Source organism: Camelus dromedarius, chromosome 5 (assembly GCF_036321535.1).
Source record: "Camelus dromedarius isolate mCamDro1 chromosome 5, mCamDro1.pat, whole genome shotgun sequence".
In the NCBI taxonomy this organism is placed as follows: domain Eukaryota; kingdom Metazoa; phylum Chordata; class Mammalia; order Artiodactyla; family Camelidae; genus Camelus; species Camelus dromedarius.
Genome location: NC_087440.1, coordinates 31,464,901 through 31,483,506, shown reverse-complemented (window position 1 = coordinate 31,483,506; position 18,606 = coordinate 31,464,901). Strand labels below are relative to the sequence as shown.

General features: G+C 42.3%; 1 protein-coding gene across 3 annotated transcripts; it reads left to right on the top strand.

Moving 5' to 3' along the window:
* Nucleotides 1–7,691: 7,691 nt before the first annotated feature.
* On the top strand, nucleotides 7,692–15,961 carry HAUS4 (HAUS augmin like complex subunit 4). Of its 3 annotated transcripts, none has more exons than XM_031452720.2 (10): nucleotides 7,692–7,839; nucleotides 9,882–9,970; nucleotides 11,936–12,078; nucleotides 12,168–12,299; nucleotides 12,639–12,773; nucleotides 13,718–13,814; nucleotides 14,337–14,482; nucleotides 14,624–14,754; nucleotides 15,088–15,156; nucleotides 15,492–15,961. In XM_031452720.2, exons 2-10 carry the CDS (start codon nucleotides 9,916–9,918, stop codon nucleotides 15,673–15,675), a joined length of 1,092 nt encoding a protein of 363 aa, XP_031308580.1. In that variant the 5' UTR covers nucleotides 7,692–7,839; nucleotides 9,882–9,915; the 3' UTR covers nucleotides 15,676–15,961. The 3 variants fall into 3 exon arrangements, with proteins under 3 accessions (XP_031308580.1, XP_031308579.1, XP_031308581.1); XM_031452719.2 differs by lacking the exon at nucleotides 7,692–7,839 and adding an exon at nucleotides 8,013–8,188; XM_031452721.2 differs by lacking the exon at nucleotides 7,692–7,839 and adding an exon at nucleotides 8,673–9,628.
* Nucleotides 15,962–18,606: the final 2,645 nt, after the last annotated feature.

The following is an 18,606-nucleotide window of genomic DNA, read 5'->3' as shown; positions in this document are numbered from 1 at the left end:
CTGCCTGGAGCTCTCACGGCCATGGAAATGGTAAGACTCCGTTTATAACCAGACTGGAGACTGTCGTTAGTCAGGGAGGACATGGAGAAAGAGCGATTTCTGGGCACACTGAGCCAGTTGGATGAGGTCCTTGAGACTGTACCCATATGGAAGGTAATAAAAAGAGGGGGAGGAGACTAATAGGACTGAGATTAAAGGATTGGGGGGAAAAAACAGCTAAAGCATTTTTATTTAATTGTGTTTTTTTAGAAGGACCCATACCCCAAAGCTGGCCTGGGGTCATTCAGAGCCCTAAGGGAGAGAGTCCACAATAAGGACAAGGGTCTAACCAATCAATCCCCTCCATCCTCTCCTCCCTTGCAGCAAGGAAGACCTGAGATGGGGCCAATTGTGCCAACTGTTTGTGCAGGGCCCTTGGACTAATCCATACTCGGCCCTGGTTGGGAAGGAGGCCCTAAGGTTTGACCTTGGGAAGGGAGCCAAGTACTGTCCAAACAGGGAGGGGGTTCGGAGGAACATCTACTAAAAGGTACTGGTTAGGCTTGTATCCAAGAGAGTTTGAGTGCAGTGAGCTATGAGTTTAGGGATAACCCAGTCACCTTATCTTACTGAATGAAGAAATAGAAACTCTGAGTGATGATGGGACTTACCTGAGGTCACACAGCTGGAAAATGACTTTCCAACTTTTAAAGACTAATAAAGAACTTATTTCACCTCTTCCCTCCACTCTCCCCCTCACAGGGACTCCCAGGGCATAAGTAAACTGTAAATGAGACAAGCATTTCACTATGATAGACAATTAGGGCAAGCTTTAGTGGGAAAGAAAGGGAACACAAGAGGCAATAATGAAAACTTTTGGTTCTTACTAATGCTTTATTGTTAATTAGAATTAGCAGTCACCAAAGTACCTTTAAAAGCACATTAGGAGAAGCAAAGGAAATATACTGCAGGAGAGTCCCTGTCCTTGAGGAGGTCACAGTCTAGCCAGGGAGATAAATACACACATAAAATGCGGTGAGAAGATTACAAGCAACATGTCAACAAGTGCAAAGAAACTGAGTGTTACAAACAGAAGACCTAATGCACAGGGTACAGATGACGGGGTGAGACTTGGTCTGGCTTAGAGTGTAGGTCAGAAGGTGGCAGCCCATAGGCTAAATCCTGCCCCCAAATGCATTCAGTTTGGCCCTCCGGGAGTTACTTTTTATAGTATAAATTGAACCCTAGTTGAAGAGGAAAAAATGCCAGCGAATAAATGTAGAAAGAATGACAGAATTAGAGAAACAGCACTTTGTGAACTTTAATAAAAATTATTGACTCTGACAAAGATGATTAAGTGGTGTTAAAAACCATAGGTGAAATGATTGGTGGACAACTGCACATTCACACAGTGCCAAGTAACTATCAGTTTAGGGTCCTGGGGCCAAAAATTCCACTGTATGTTGGAGGGATCAGACTGTCATCACTCATTTCCTGAAATCAGTCTTGGTACCATTAACCAGTAGACCCGTTCTGGTGTGAGACAAACACATAACCCAGATAAAGAAGCTGTGGTATGTATACATACAATGGAACACTACTCAACCATAAAAAAGAATAAAATAATACCATTTGCAGCAACATGGATGGACCTGAAGATCATCATTCTAAGTGAAGTAAGCCAGAAAGAGAAAGAAAAATACCATATAATATCACTCATATGTGGAACCTTAAAAAAAAAAAGACAATAACTTACTTACAAAACAAAAACAGAGTCACAGACATAAGAGAACAAACTTATGGTTACCAGGAGGTAAAGGAGGTGGGAAGGGATAAATTGGGAGTTTGAGATTTGCAGATGCTAACTACTGTATATAATATAGATAAACAAGTTTCTTCCTGTATAGCACAGGGAACTATATTCAATATCTTGCAGTAACCTATAATGAAAAAAATATGAAAGTGATTATATGTATGTATCTGTATGAATGAAATATGCTGTACACCAGAAATTGACACAATATTGTAAATGGACTATATTTCAATAAAAAAGAATGCCAAAAAATTCATAACCCAAGCTAGGGTATATTCTAGCTCCTCTCCATCCTAAAAGTACCAGATAAAATGTGCAGTTTACAGGAATATTGAGGATCGAGGAGCAAACTAAAGTACCCTGGGAGGAAGCAACTGGACAAATCTAGAAGGGGAGGCACTCTGCAGGGCAACTGTCCAGCTCTCTTCAGCAGGTCAGTGTGATTTTTTTTTTAAGTCAAAACTGCTAGATTAAAGAGACTTAAGGTATATAATAATAATACAAGGCAAGGTCCTAGATTCCCTATTGGTTTAAACAAATTGCTATAAAAGATATTTGGGGCCAACTGGAAATGTTGTAATATGGACAGGGGATTAGGTGGGATGAAAATTTACTGAGATGGAAAGGTCAAAATCATTAAATAAATACGAGTTCCCAAACCGTATGTACAGGGTAATCATATTTTGCTTTTTTAAATGCCTATATATTTATGACTAAAAAAAGATCTGAAAGGATATGCACTGAGGTGTTAACAGTGGTGATCTGAGTGGTGAGAATGTTTTGTTGCTGGCCTACGTTTCCTATTTTTAGACAATGCATGAACTGCCTCTGTGACAATAATTTTAGCTGTTACAAATAAAATAACTGGTTGGCAATATTTATAATTCGGGGATTTCACATAAAAATCTGGATATTATACACAAAGAGCTGGGTTTCTAAGGTTTCTTGAATAATCAGATCTGTCACCCCTGGGCTTCCATTCCCACACGGCAACAATTGGTTGAAACTGAGTGACGGCTGCTCCTTTATTTGGCATACTCTCTCCTTAGTTTGTCATAGTCCCTACCACCCGTTAGTCTGTGTCCTTTGCACATTAATCAGCTGCCTGGCTCCTGTAGACTTTAGAGTCAGTAACCCCTGACTTGGATGATCAAGGGCTCCCCATCCAGAGAGCCTCACGTTATTAATCATTTGAAAATACCAATAAATTAGTTTCGAAATGCTACCCAAGCAAAGCATGCATTCCAGAAATATCTGTGCCTGGGTTTTTTATAAGGCAACCCAGTCATGGGAAACCCAGATGTAATACCTAATCTACTTAGCTACCATGGTTGAATACTGTAAATTAGTTTAGCAAAATTTCTCTTTAGTAAATGGAATATAGAAAGTATACTAAATTGTTAACTTCCTCAAGGATTGGCTTTTTTTTTTTTCCCGTAACACCTTGATCATAAGAGACATTTCAAAATTTACAGTGTATGTTCTTTCCAAGCATGAAACTCCAAATGCCCCGTGGTAGGTTTATTTCTCCCACCGGTTCTGACACAATTTTTAAAGAAGAAAATCTCTTTCATATGCAGCTCAATATAAGACAGTGTCATCATCAGTTTAAACTCCAAGGAAATACTTTATCAGCCTGGCACGTGTTTGCACATTACAGCAGCTCACTCGATCAGTTATAACAAGAACAGAACACGTTGTGCTTCACGTCCAGCTTCTTAAAACGATATGAGTTTTCTTCTAAATCAATTTTCTTTAACTGTCTCATATTCCTTTGGTAAAAAATGTTTCAATCTGTCCCATTTTTTGAGCCAAATTTCTCAGCTTTTCTTTGAGATCCCAAATTTCCTACCAGGCCTTGTTTATATCCTAGTTCACAATAGCGTCTCAGAGTAAAATCAGGCTTATTCCAGATTGTATGACAAAAGTTTCCATGAACAGACAGGCAACCCTTGAAGCCATGAGGGCTGGGTTTGAAATCCCCTTGGAAGGGTTAAGCAGTTGCAAAAATGCCACATTATGAACATTTGTTCTAAATTTTTCATTTGATGTCATAGGTTGATTACGTATTTTCTTTATCCACTTGTTTTCTCCTTAAATCATGTACTTACAATGGGCATGACATTTTCTAGCTTAATCATCAATATTTGTGGCTCTGAATACCTTCATTTTCCAGTGAACACCCTTGAAAATAATTCTAAAATCTCTTGACTGCCTGCAAATTTTTTTATTCCTGAAACTAGCTTCTGAGTCCATAATACCATAATATATTCCAGCTACTTGTCTTCAGATACTTTCAAAGTGGTATGGCTTCTTTTTTTTTTTTTTTTCATTTTTCTAAACAATTGCTCAGTTAAGTGTGGTTCCATAACTTTTCAGTGGGGGAACACAGTCTAGTCAAAAGTTTCCATTAGTTCGATAAGTAGAATACTAAATGCTCACTGGAAACCTCTCTCTTTGGAGTGCCATTTTGTTTCCTGGCTAGAGTATGGGAGGCAGAGTCCCTACAATGCTCTCAGCAAATCTGCATTCTTCTCTGTAAATCTAAACAATGCAGCAAAGGAATGGTCCAAAGCTGAAAGGGTAAGTAGACTTTTTCACAGACTCCCATTTACATTTATCATCAAGTTAAAAACATACATGGTGGGGCTGGGTATAGCTCAGTGGTAGAGCATATGCTTAGTATGCACGAGGTCCTGGGTTCAATCCCCAGTATCTCCATTAAAAAAATAAATAAAACTTTAAAAGGTTTCATCTTAAAGGGAAAAAAAAAGATTTGAGGAAAAAAACCCTTAAAAATACATATACATGAATGTTTTTTGAATATTTGATCAAGAGCAATGTCTTCAAGAAGGTAGAGCTAGATTGTGGGCAGGAGTTATGTCTTATTTATCTTTCTATACCACCCCCTCCCTGGAACCCCCCCAGCAGAAACTAGCTCAGAAATACTTGAGCATGTTCTTGGCTTTATCACTAAAAAACATTTAAGAAGTGAATGATTGTATTTTGCATATGGTATAGCAGAAGGTGAGATGAACAACAGTGATGAAGAGACAGGACTATAAAGGCCATTCCACGGAATAAACAAAACTGTAAAAGGTATTGGCACTGTGGGGATGGTCAAAAATTTAACCTTTCAACAGATAAGTGCTTATATACGCCAAGCACCGAGATAGGTACCTTGGGGTCATGAAGGAAGCACCTCCTTAAATACAAACCCAAACAAGTTAAGGTTTTAAAGAGGATTCCATATAGTACTTCCCAACATAAAAAGATATGAACTAAAAAAAAAAAAAAGAACTATTGGTACTAGCAACAACATGTATGAAACTCAGAATTAACTATACTGAGTGAAAGAAGCCAGACAAAAAAGAGTATGTCTTTATTTGATTCCATTTATATAAAATTCTAGAAAGTGCAAACTAATCTATAGTGACACAAAGCAGATCGGTGGTTGGGGGGCCAGAAAGAGGAATTATAAAGGGGCACAAGTAATCACTTAGGGAATGATGCCTGTGTTCACTATGTTGATTGTGGTGATGGTTTCACAGATGTACAGTTAGGTCAAAACCTAATGAACGTACACTTTCAATACTATATGCCGAAATATCTCAATAAAGCTGTTTTTTGAAAAATCCAAAACAAAAAGATAGGGAGGGAGAGGGGATGAATTCTAGGGCCTCTTGTGCAATTCTTTATTGCTCAGGGACACCAGATGGCATCTGATTGTAAAGTCCTTGTTCAATATTTTGCTGCAGTTTTAACTGCCGGGATGATCTATAGGTTCAACTTTCTAGTCCTATGTAGAACCGGCCTATGAAGCCTTTCACTTCACCTGGTCCAGTCTCCTCTTAGACTCAGAATGCAGCTTGGACGCCCTGTCTCTGCCTCCACTTGCTGGGATGTTGCCTCCATTCTAAATGATCCAAATTTTCTCTCCTTTCAGGTCCAGGTAAGATAAGACTTATTTCATAGTCTTTCCTATCTGTTCCTGCAGAAAAGAGTTCCGTACCTTCCTCAAGTTTCTTTGGTATTTGTAATCTAAACTGTGCTTTTGACACCTCTTTGCTGCCTTGTATTATTTGCTTTTCATATGTGTGTCTTACTTTCTCAACCAGATTATGAACATCTTCAGGGCAGGGACTGGGTCCTATTTATCTTTGTGTCTCTCCCAAGACACTTAATAAGTGCTTAATAAGTGTCAATTTTAAAACACCTCACTTTGATAGTCTTTCCAAAGCACTTGCTCAGCCATTATCTCATTTGATCATTACATCAACACTATGAGATTGGAGGAGCTAGAAATATGTTAGTTCCTCCTTTTGACAGATAAGGAACCTGAAACCCAAGGTCGCACAGTGTTAGAGACAGAGATGGAACAGATAATTGCACATGACGGTTTGATCCAATTCAAGGCTTCCCATGGCTCTCCCCACTCCCCTCCTACCTGAAGAGGAGCCTCTGCTTCCTTTACCTCCTCATTCCCCAAGTACCTTAACAGCAGCTGAGCCAGAGCTTTGTAGTACCATTTTAGAAAATTTGGCAAATATGAGACACGAAATTTCAGTAGATTTCTGATCAGCTCTGAGTCACCAAAGCGTGCTCGCTATTTTGTTCCAAGTGCCGTTTGTTAGGGACATTATGCCTGGTATTTAATGATGCTGCAATACAGAACCGAGGAAGCATAAATGATTTTTAAAAGCCTGAGAAAATGACAGCACTTTAATATTAAGCATGAAAGGTGGCAGTTGACAAGATGACCAGGGATATAAAATTTCTGCACTGGATCACACAATTCCTCTATATATTGCTAGCAGAATTCTCTAGTTGGGACTAGAAGGAAAGGTTCAGTTCTCTGCCACCCAGCACACCCAGCCCTGAGATTCCTTCCCAACACCAGCAGTCAGCTTCTTCTCTGATGCAAGAGATTTGATAACCTTGGTGCAATATACTTAGCATCAAATACTTTTAAAAAAATTCACCTAATGACAAGGTTCCAGTCAGCTCTGAAAAAAGAGTATGGCAGGGATTAAGATAAAGAGAGGTGCGGAGACCTCCTTGAGAGGAGCAATGAACTTTGGTCAAAGTCCATAGCCAGCCTGAGGTCAAGGCCAGAAAGGAAGTCAGGAGAACTGTCCTCCTCCTCCCATCACTATCTTCTCTCCCAGCCACTTCCTGCTGGGATCCCCCATTGGCTGGAACCCGTCAGGGAATATGGGAACACTTAAGTCCTTAGTAGTCCTTACCTTCTACCTAGGGTGTTGAAGTGCAGAACGTGGATCTGGGGGGCAAATGAAAAGACATCCTCCGGCTCATTGGTCTAGGGATGGGCAGATGACCCAATCTGGCTAGCGAGACATATGGGAAAGTCAGCTGGTGCTTCAGGGAGACTTTCTTCCCTGACTGTTATAGGAAGAAGGCTCTTCCCCTTCCTTCCTCCTTGGGGTGCTGTTGATAGGATGTACTTCTTGGACTTCTGAGCCACCTTGTGACCATGAGGGGATTGCAAAGAGAACTGCAAAGAACCTTGGTACTAGGGAGCTAGTAAAAGCCTCGGGACACGCAGCTCCAGACTTCTTGTTAAGCAAACAATAAATGTCCTTATAGTTAAAAAAAAAAAAAAAAGAAGAAGAAGAAGACAGAGAGAGGCATTAATGAAGGATGAGAGGTAAAGGAGAGGGCAGAGGAGGAGCCTGGGGGAGGAAATCGGAGAGGAAGCCCACCCCCAAGGGGCAGGGCTGGCGCCTGAGTGAGGAGACGCGCAGGCAGGCTCCGGATGGGCAGCAGGTCTGGGAAGGCTCAGAGGTCCCTTGGGTCAGGTTTACACGCTGCAAGCCGCGACCCTGAACAAGCCATTTAACCTCTTTGCGCCTTAGTTTTTCCCTCTGTGAAATGGGTATGAGAGAGACTTCCTCACAGGACGCCGTCAGAACTCAACGGGGCGGGGCAAGACGAATAAAACGCTTGGCAGAGTGTCTGACTCATCGTAGGCCCTCAGTAGAAGTTGGCCATTATTACCATCTTCTCAGTGTCTGCTCTCAACAGGGGTAGGTACCCAGGAGAAAGGCAAAGAAGTCTTCCTACGACGACCCCCTTTCCCAGCCTGGCCTCCAAGACCTGGTTCGCAGGCGGTTGGGGTCTCAGGGCCCGCGCCCGGGGAGGGGCGGGGCCTGCCGTTCCCGCTTCGAGCGTGGCCCCGCCCTCTCCTCCCTCCCGCGCGGCCTCCCGCGCGGTCCTCCCGGGCCTAGCTTCCCGCAGCCCCTGCGCCTGGCCCGAGGGGCAGGTTCCGGATCCCGGGCGCGGGCGGGCGCCCGGTATTGCCGTCGTCGGCCTGCCCAGCCCAGCCCAGCCCCCTCGGCCCTGCCTCGGGAGCTTCCGCTGCCCCATGCTGTGCAGGTTTGCATCGGAGGGTCGGCGGGCGGCGCTGCGGGGAGGAGGAGCGCTGGGAGGGTCAATCGGGCAGTTCCCCGGTCTCCGGCCCCGAGTCCCCCGTCTGCCCTCGCCCTTGGGAATCCTTGGCCGTCCAGACGGAAGGAAAGTAGGCGCCGGAGAGCCCGATCCGCATTTTGATTCATCTAGGGCCCTGTAAGGGTCACATCTTGTGAAAATACCTGTAAAATCAATTTAACGTTCAGTGCAGCGTGTAAAGACAGCTCAAAGAATTTAAAAGACGCCTGAGTCAGAACATTTAAATGCTTGGGTCCTTGTAGCAGCGTTTTAACACGTCTGAGTGCAAAGGGTGGAGAATCGAGCCTGATTGCCGCCACCGTTCACGCCCTGTAACGCTTTAAAAGAGTAAAAAAAAAAAAAAACACCCTAAAAAACCCCAAGTGGGTAGTTCCCCTAGGGAGGGAAGAACAGCTGACTTTTTTGAAATTTGGGTTGGTCCTCATTTCCTTGGGCGAAATTTGCCTGCACAATTTATTTGTAGGCTTAGATCAGTGATACACAGAATTGCTAAAACACTGAGCTTAACTAAGTAGTGGCTTTTGTTGACAAGTCGATTGTGTTATTAATTCTTAATGTCTCTTCCAAGGCAGGAATCGTTATCTCACTTTTGCAGGTGGAAAAAAGTTCGGCGCACAAAAGCCTTTCCCTTAAATTCACAGAGAAGCAACGGCTGAGCTGCAAATTAAGTCCTAGCATTCCGACTCGTCGTCAGCTGCGTCCCCCTCTAGACCGTGTTACAAAACAAATGAGTAGTTACTTTGATGTTACTCATAAAACGAGGGAGTAAACCAAATGTTCTGTGAACATGAAGTGTTAAATCATAATAACCTTCTGTGTCTGTTCTGCTCTGGGAGTCTCAGCTGCCCTTTGGAGTTTGATACTTTACAGAGAGGAGGGGGTGGAAGAAAAAAAGGGGGAAATAATGTCAAGGGAAGAATTTTGTTTCCAAAGTCCAAACTGTGCCCATCTTTACTGCCCCTTTGTGTTGATGTCATTCTTTTCAGTGTACGTGTTCTGGCAAAACACCGACAGCTCACGTCGCGTCCAGGCCTCAGCCGCATTAACACACCTTTGCGTTTCTTTTGGCACTGACCTCCCTGTCAGTCTAATTGTAATGCTCTTTCCTCCAGGTGCTCTTTATTAATGCTGTTATGTGAAAACCAGTTGGTGTTGTCCAAGTGTGGAATGATTTGTCACTCCTGAAGGATGTTTTTAGAGTTCATGATCAAAAACTGCCAACAGATCTCAGATGAAAGGACAATTTAAAGAAGTGCAAGAAATTATTGTGGAATTTGATAGCTGAGTTATTTGACTGGAGAGAAAAAGCAGACCTTTGATTCCCACCCCACCTTTTCCCCCAGTTCACTCATAATTAGAAAGCAGCAGGTTAGTTTTAACCTTACACATAATGGAGGGGGGGAGCAGACACCCTTTTGTTTAGACTTGTGAATTGGCAAGTTTTCTTTCCCAAGGAGGCTCCTTTTCAGACAGGACCCAGGATGTGTGAGACAGTCCTTCCCTGTAAGAAGCATCCCTGAGGGTCATCCTCCCCAGCTTGCAGACAATAGAAATTCAAATCCAAGGTAGTTTTCTCCCTAGAGCAGCCAGCTGGTTTATTTATCTTTCTGTTTTCTTTTAGTCGGTTCCACAGATAAGAATCTCAAGAAAATCAGATGGCATCCGGGGATTTCTGCTCACCTGGAGAAGGGATGGAAATACTGCAGCAAGGTAAGGGTAGCCATTTGCAACAGGTTTGAGAACTTACCCAGAGAGATTTTATCCCTGCTCTTGCCTTCTATAATAAAAAGGATTTATAATGTTCACCAATATGGTTTCTCTCACAGAAGCCTAAGTTTCTAGGGAAACTAGAAAACATGAAATTCTTAAACACTCTTACTGGAAGACAGGTTACACCGACTCCTGTTCAGTCCCTGCTTGTGCTAGACTTAAATTTCAAGATGCTCCCATGCTATGTTAGCAAGCATATCCTGAAGACACAGGTGGCCAGTGAACTTTTTAAAGGCAACCTTCCTCCCTGTGTCTTGAATTTTTTCATATCTTGTTCTCTAAAATCTCAGATCTTTCCATATCTTGAATTCTTTCCATATATCAAATCCTTTCTATATCTTGAATCCTTTGAGAATTAAATCTTCTATATTTTGACCATTTCCATATTGATCTTTCAATGCCTTGGAGGGAAAAAAGAGTGATTTCTTTTTTTTTAATTGAAATATAGTTGATTTACAATGTTGTATTAGTTTCTGGTGTACAGCAGAGTGATTCAGTTATTTACATATTTATATTCTTTTCCATTATGGTTTATTACAAGATACTGAGTATAGTTCCCTGTGCTATACAGTAGGACATTGTTATTTATCTATTTTATATATAATAGTTTGTATCTGCTAATCCCAAACTCCTAAATTACCCCAACCTCTCCCACTTTCCCCTGTGGTAACCATAAATTTGTTTTCTATGTCTGTGAGTTTCTTTCAGTTTTGTAAATAGGTTCATTTGTATCATATTTTACATTTCACAAATATAAGTGATAGCATATGGTATTTGTCTTTCTCTGTCTGACTTACTTCGCTTAGTATGATAATCTCTAGGTCCATCCATGTTGCTGCAAATGACATTCATCCTTTTTATGGCTGAGTAGTATTCCATTGTATACATATACCACATCTTCTTTATCCAGTCATCTGCTGATGAGTATTTAGGTTGCTTCCATGTCTTGGCTGTTGTAAATAGTGCTGCTGTGAATTTTGGGGTGCATGTATTATCTTTGGATTAGAGTTTTCTCTGAATATATGACCAGGAGTAGGATTGCTGGATCATATGGTAAATCTACTTTTTGTTTTTTAAGGAAACTCCATACTGTTTTCCATAGTGGCTGCACCAATTTACAGTCTCACCAACAGTGTAGGGAGGATTCCCTTTTCTTTACACCCCCAAAGAGATTTCTTATTCTCTAAAAGGACTTTGGTGTGATGGTCCAAAGAAGGAAATTTAAGTGTTTGGTAATTAGGACTAAAACAGGAGAACCTAGCAGCAAGCATGTGAGAAAAGAGAGAGGGGAAAAAAGCCCCTTGAGCATATGGAATGACCATAGGATCCCAGTTTTTTGCACGTTTTCTTGTGTGTGTGCTGTTCTGCATCCACGTGGGTTACTCAACTCTATTCACAATAAGGAGAATTTGGTTAGCTAAATTTTTTATTTACTCTTAAGAATATACCTTCTCTCAGTCTTGCTTATGTGACTAGAGATCACATCCAAAGTTGAAACTTTACATGTGTTTTTTTCCCCTTCCTCAAGAACTCTAGTTATTCTGTGTGAATGAGGCATTTAGGTACTGTGGTGATTCCTACCAAAGAATTCCTTATTCTTGATTCGGTTTGTCTAATATTTTCCAACTGCATTTCCATTTTCTAAGATCTTAGTTTTTTAAGAGACTCATTCCCTAATTCTTGATTAATGTCCTGTATATAATATAAATGCTTGTTACTTTGAGTATTGCCTCTAGTTTATTTGTGGATTTCTTAAAAAATTTTATTAGATTTAGAAAACTCCCCTACCAGAAACCTAGGGGGGTTTTGCACATGACTATTAAGCTAAGAGTTATGCCCAATTATATAAATTAAGAGTCCATACCTTCTTTATGTTTCTGTCCCTCTCGGGGATGTGCCGTTAAGTGTGCAGCAAACAGCTTCCTCCTTGTAACCTGAGTGAAGAGGACCTGTTACAGAACCCACACTTCAGCAAACTGCTGCTGAGTCTCTCACAGCACATGGATGAGAGTGGCTTAAGCCTCACCCTGGCAAAGGAGCAGGCTCAGGTAAGAGCCCTGCAGGAAGGGCTGATAGGGAGGAAGGAAAACTTCTCGGAGGGAGAGTTCTAGCTGGGATTTTTTTTTTTTTTTCCTAGGCATGGAAGGAAGTGCGACTACATAAGACAACATGGTTGCGGTCTGAGATTTTACAGAGAGTCATTCAAGAGCTGCTTGTGGACTACTATGTGAAGACACAAGACACAAGTGTAACTTCTGAGGACAAAAAGGTGAGGCAGGAGAGATCAAAGGGATGTTGGTACCAGCTGTAGGAATGACCAGGCCAGCTGTGGCTTCAACTGATTATATGATCTGGGGGAAATAGGAGCTTTGAATAATGGGTGTCCAAAAAGAAAGGGACTATAGTTATGGGAAAAGAGGTAAGTGTGTTGTCAGGGTTTGGAAAAGAAAGATTGACAGGAGAAGGCACTGGCAGCTGGAAAGTTATCTGCAGGAGATGACGTATGTGAGGACTTTGAAAACGTGTGAAGAACTGGTTCATGAGGATGGAGGAGGTGGGATGGGAGAAGGTTTCTAGTAACCTCTTTGTCTTTTATTCTCTCTCTCAGTTTCATGAGACCCTTGAACAGCGGCTCCTTGTGACTGAGCTGGCCCGGCTCTTAGGTCCTACCCAGGATGGGGAGGCACCTCCACTGCTCGGGCTGGAGAAGGCGGACCTGCTGCAGCTCATGCCGCCCTCAGAGGTTGGGGGTGGGCAGATATTGGGACTAAAGAAGCGAAATGGCTTAATTTCTCCCGTATATTTAAACATTTTTTGTTGTTGTTGTTAAGCTCTATTGTTTCTGTAAAAACAATACATGTTCGTGGGGGTCGAACTCAGATAAATAAGAAAAACGTTACAAGGATGAAGGTAAAAGCTGAAATACTACATTTAGCAATAAATGCAGTATTACTGTCTACAGTTTGACATGAATGGTATTATACCCTCTGTGCTGGTATAGAGAGTATAATCCATTTTCACGTAGTATATTTTTGGACTTTTTTTAAAGTATATTATTATTTTCAAGTATATATATTATTTCTCAAATAACTGTAAATAAGATACCTCCTGAAGCATTCTAAGCACAGTGTCCAGGGACATGGTTAGTGCTCAGTCTTCTTATTATATCATTAGTTTAAATCACATACAGGATTCCATTGTATGGATGTAGTGTAATTTGTTTAACCTTATTTATTTATTTATTTTATCGAAGTTGATACTTTATTGATAGTTGATTTACGATGTTGTGTTAGAGTCTGGTGTACAGCATATTGACTCAGTTACACATATATATTATTTTTCATATTCTTTATCATTATAGGTTATTACAAGGTATTGAATATAGTTCCCTAGCTTAACTTTATTGATCGATAGTAATTTAAGGCTATTTCTACATTTTTGCTGTTAGAAACCACACTGATATGAGCAGGCTAGTTCATATGTGTCTTTGCCCTTGTGTGGTTATTTCCCGAGTGTTTGTGCTTGAAGTGAGATGAGCAGGTCGGGAGATTCACACATAGAACGCACTGGCACCTACTGCCACACTGCTCTCCAGAGAGCTGCTTTCTGCGCCCCTAGGTCCTCACATTTTCATCAGTGTGGGATCTTGATAGTCATTCTATCCTGTGCTAATTCGATTGGCTCTAGGACTTTGTGTGGATGAGAGCCCGGCTCCCGCAGGAAGTGGAGGAGCAGCTCAAGAAGAAATGTTTCACTCTGCTCTGCTACCACAATCCCAGTTCAGGTGTGTGCCGGCTCTCTGTGTTCACAGCTGGCCTTCAGAGAGCCTTTTGAGAGCCTTTTGAGAATAATGTGTTTGAATTTTAGATTTGGGACAGAAGCTGGGAAGCATTGGAAATGTTTATTTGTCTGTCTCCTTGCCAGCAGAACAAAAGCAAGGGATTTTGTAAGGACTCCTTTTCTTCGGCCAGGTGCCGAGCAGCAGTGTCCTCTTGCTGCAGGAAAGGATGAGTTCGTCCTTCTCAAGAGAATCAGAATAAAATAGGGAGGAAAGTTCAGGCTGATAGGTGTTCGCCTTGTCTCTATTTCTATGATTGAAGAATTAAGGGCCAAGTCTGGAATCAAAAGTAAGAGTAGAGAGAACTCATTTATGAGAACAGGGCCATTTTTAACAGGCCATCAGAAGAAAGTCTGGAGGAAGACAGAATTTGTAGGGTGAGATGTAGGATAGGGGCACTGAAAAGTGGCCTTAGAAGGGCAGGAGCAATCAGGGTCTTCCTGTCCAGCCCTCTGTCTCTTTGCCCAGATTCAGACAGTGAAACCCTGAAGGCAGCAAAGGTGTGGAACCTCGCAGAGGTCCTGGTGGGTGAGAAGCAGCAGTGCCAGGATGCCAAGAGCCGGCAGAAGGAGCAGACGGTGCTGCTGGAGAAGAAGAGTGCCACCTACTCCCAGGTCTGCCCGGGTGGGGGGCAGCCTCCTTGCTCTTTCATCCTGACCCCGGGGCCCCTCTGGGGAAGCCAAGAATTTCTGACCTGCCTTCTTTTTTACTGTCTTCTGTTGCCACCCTCTTCCTCCTGCCTCCTGGGGGCTCAGGTGCTTCTGCGCTGCCTGGCTTTGCTGCAGAGGCTCCTTCAGGAGCACCGGCTGAAGACTCAGTCTGAGCTGGACCGCATCAATGCCCAGTACCTAGAGATCAAGTGCAGCGCCATGATCCTTAAGCTGCGGTGAGCTGGGACCCCCGTGGGTCTGAGGGACTCTGTCTCACACACCAGCCCCTCCAACCCTCGCCCTCATCTCTCTCCTCTCCGCCCTGTGGGTGTTCAGTAAGTGTCACATAGCAGTATTAGCCTTTGGATTACCCCAAAGCTTTCAACAGTCTTGAGTCTTTTATTTCAAAGCCTTCTGAAATAGGTGCTTTACTGTGAGCCCAATTGCTCAGGAATTCAGAATGACCTTGTTTATCCGGTCACTGCTCAGCCCATACCTTGACCATGGGCAGGTCCCGTGTCCCAGTCCTAGGGAGCCTCATCTTGACAGTTCCTTTTTCCCTTGGTCAGGATGGAAGAGCTAAAGATTTTGTCTGACACTTACACTGCTGAGAAAGTGGAAGTTCATCGTCTCATTAGGTGAGTACTCCCAGGAGCCTGGTACAGCTATTCAGAGCTGGTTCCCATACCCTCCAGGATCTTTTTTTTTTTTTTTTTTTTTTTTTTAGTTTCTTTCTTTTTTTTTTTTTTTTTAAGACTTCTTTTTGGAGGTGGGGGAAGGTAATTAGGGTTATTTATTTATTTTAATGGAGGTACTGGGGATTGAGCCCAGGACCTTGTGCGTGCTAAGCATGCACTCTACCACTGAGCTATACCCTCCCCACCAGGCTCATTCATTTTAACGTGTTCCCATTCTTGTCTACTTTCTGAGGGGCCAGATCCTTATATTGTATCCTCTGTGCCTGGGCTCTTAGGGACCGTTTGGAGGGGGCCATTCGCCTACAAGAGCAGGACATGGAGAAGTCCCGACAGGTCCTAAACACCTACGAGGTCCTTGGGGAGGAGTTCGAGATGCTGGTAAAAGAGTACACCCAACTCAAGCAGGCAACTGAGAACAAGCGCTGGGCCCTCCAGGAGTTCAGCAAGGCCTGCCGCTGAGCGTTGGTGAAGGCGTGGCTTCTGCACAGGGGTGCCTCCTCCTCCTCCTGCTGAAAGGACCACCTCCACCTGAGGCCGTCTTCACCCACGGGAGCGTGGGGATGCTTGCTAGGAACACTGCAGTTGTTTAAGCTCTCCCTCCTGATTTTTCTTCCTTGTTTACAATGACTGAGTCTCTTCTGGAAAATCTAACAGATTTATATAATTTTATGTACAGCTATTTGCCAGTGTCAGCCCTGTACCATATTTAATTATCTCCTGAATAAAGTCATGATGTCGTGTCTTAGGATTTTAGTCACTTTCCTTTGGGCAAAGACAGAAAAAGAACATGAAAAGCTATATGGATAAGGATGGGGAACTGAGTGGGTCCAGGGACGGACCCATATGCTTACACACAGGGCGGCGATAGGAGTGCCCACCTGCCCATGTGGAATCAGAGAGCCTTCGTCCTTAGAGAGCAGGAGTGGATTGAAACCGGGCTTGCTCTGGAAGAACTATACTCTCCCGAGGAGTGCTGGATACTAAGGTGGGTAGGGAGCTATTCTCCTATGTGGCTGTGCTCTTGTTCCCTGTACATCCCCTATTCCACCTTCATTGCCTGCACCCTACTCATGTGAACGTGTTTACCTCCTGCCCCAGCTAGCGCTCGTTCTAATCATTAAGCCAGAACCTGCTAGTTTTTTAAAGGAAAACGTCTAACCTCGAGATGGTCCTTAATCTGAGGGGCTGTGAGGGACATACCCCAGCTGCTGGTTTCCGTGGTAACTGATGAGCCAACCTGATGTCAATTCCCCCTATAAATTGTAGCCTCCTTCTTCCCCAAGCTGCGAAGATTGCTGCCATGTCCTGCCTGCCGTCTGCCGACCGCGGTGAGGTGTCGCTCCAGGACCTTTTGCTGTCGATGTGTAAGACCCCTGTCCAATTACCATTGATGTCTCTGTCACTGTCTCCAGGCTTTTCTTCAGTCTTGAATTGAGTCTCGGCAACTACAAGGCTTGTGGGCCGCAGGATGCAGCCCAACATAGATTATTGCAAAAACTCAGAAATAGTCAATATTGCTTAGTTCTGTAAATTTTTTTAACCTAGCTTTTTTAGGGGAAAGTTTTCAAACCTACAGAAAAGTTGAAAGAATAGTCTGATAAACACAAGGATACTCTTAACCTAGATTCAACAATTACTAACATTTTGCTTTTCTCTCTCTCCCTCTTTCCTTCTGCCTCCTCTCTCTGTATAGAAAGAGTTATACAGACTTCTTTTCCTGGACCATTTTATAGTAAGTTGCAGACATTATGACATTTCATTCCCTAAATACTTAAGCTGACAATTCCTAAAAATAAGGGCAATGCCTGTAACTAATAAAATTATTACACTTAAAAATCAATAATTTCATAAAATCTATTCTCCAAGTCATATTCAGGTTTCCTCATTTTTTTTTTTTTCCTGATCTAGGGTTCAATAAAGATTCATGTATTCCATTTGGACAGTTTCTTTTAAAGTAGATCATTCTTTTTTTGTTTTAAGGAAATTGACTTTCTGAAAAATCCAGGCCAGTTACCTTGTAGAATGTCCCACTGTCTAATTGTTTCCTGTGGTGGTGAACTTGTTCCTCTGCTGTCCAGTATAGTAGCCGCTAGCCACATATAGTTATTTAAATTCAAATTTAAGTTACTTAAAATGAAATAAAATTCAGCTCTCACTAGATTGGTAGTTCCTGTAGACAGACAACACGTACATCATTGCAGAAAGTTCTGTTGGACAGTGGTATAAGCCTACGTTTCCTATAAAGTGGAAGTAGGTCTATTGGCTTTATTAGATTCAGGTTGCACATTCTTGCAAAGAATATTTAATAGATGACATTACGTACTTCACATTACATCACCCTGGAGCCATATCAGGTCAGAACGTCTCACCATTACTTATGCTGAGTTTGATTGCCTGGTTAAGGTGGCAACTGCCAGCTCTCTCTCATATATGAAAGCACATTATCCTTTTGTAGTTAGTAGCATCCGGAAATGAACATCAATCATCTCAAAATAGTTCTTCCTGATATTTATTATGGCATTCAGCATTTGCTCATTTAATTAGGTATTTGTCTTAAACCATACTAGATTGTGTTTTAAATAGTGACAATAATTTAAAAAAAAAAGAAATGGACCCTATTCTCAATGTTTATAACCTATAGATGATAGTGAACACACACACAAAAAATCTAAGAATATAAAGTAACAGGAAGTGCAAAAAAATGTGATAGAGGACCAAGAGAAGTGAATCAGGCATCACAAGTTGGAGCTGTGGTAGGGAAGGCAGATTTGATTCAGTTTTGTAGAGGTGAGTTTGAGATAGAACTTTGGAAAATGCAACAAAGAGAAAGGTGAAGGGGCAGAGTTAGGAACAAGTAAATCATGTACCAAGGAAAGCCTTCATCTTAAATGACTGAAATTTGAGAAACATACCCCATGGCTTCAACCAAGACTGGAGAGCTGGCTTTTGAGAATTGTTTAGATTCCATCTGCCTGAGAAAGCAAAATGGCTTCTGAGGCAATAGTTCCCAGCCCTGGCTCCCTAAGCAGCACAGGGATGGACAATTAGCTATTCCTTTTTTTTTCTTTTTCTTTTTTCATAATAAAATGTATTAACTAAGCAGGTGGTAAAAAATATAAAATAGGATTCTGCACAGCAGAAAAATAAAGCCAGAGACCCTCCCCCAACCCCTGGTCTGTCAGTTAGCTATTTCTTGTGTTTCCAAAAGCCTGCAGAAAATTGAACATTTGCCTGCAATGGTGCTGCATAAACTATTTTTTAAAAATCTTTACTGTCTTAAAAACAAACATGTGCTTTGAAAAGATTTCAAACAGAACAGAAGAATACAGTAGTAAAGGGGGAGGGTATAGCTCAGTGGTGGAGCAGGTGCTTAGGGTGCATGAGGTCTTG

Bases quoted from the DNA above. Each gene is read 5' to 3' on its own strand.
- HAUS4 (XM_031452720.2), top strand. From the start codon at position 9,916: ATGGCATCCGGGGATTTCTGCTCACCTGGAGAAGGGATGGAAATACTG. The intron at 12,079-12,167 runs GTAAGAGCCCTG...TTTTTTTCCTAG, and splicing joins TGGCAAAGGAGCAGGCTCAG to GCATGGAAGGAAGTGCGACT. The intron at 12,300-12,638 runs GTGAGGCAGGAG...TCTCTCTCTCAG, and splicing joins TAACTTCTGAGGACAAAAAG to TTTCATGAGACCCTTGAACA.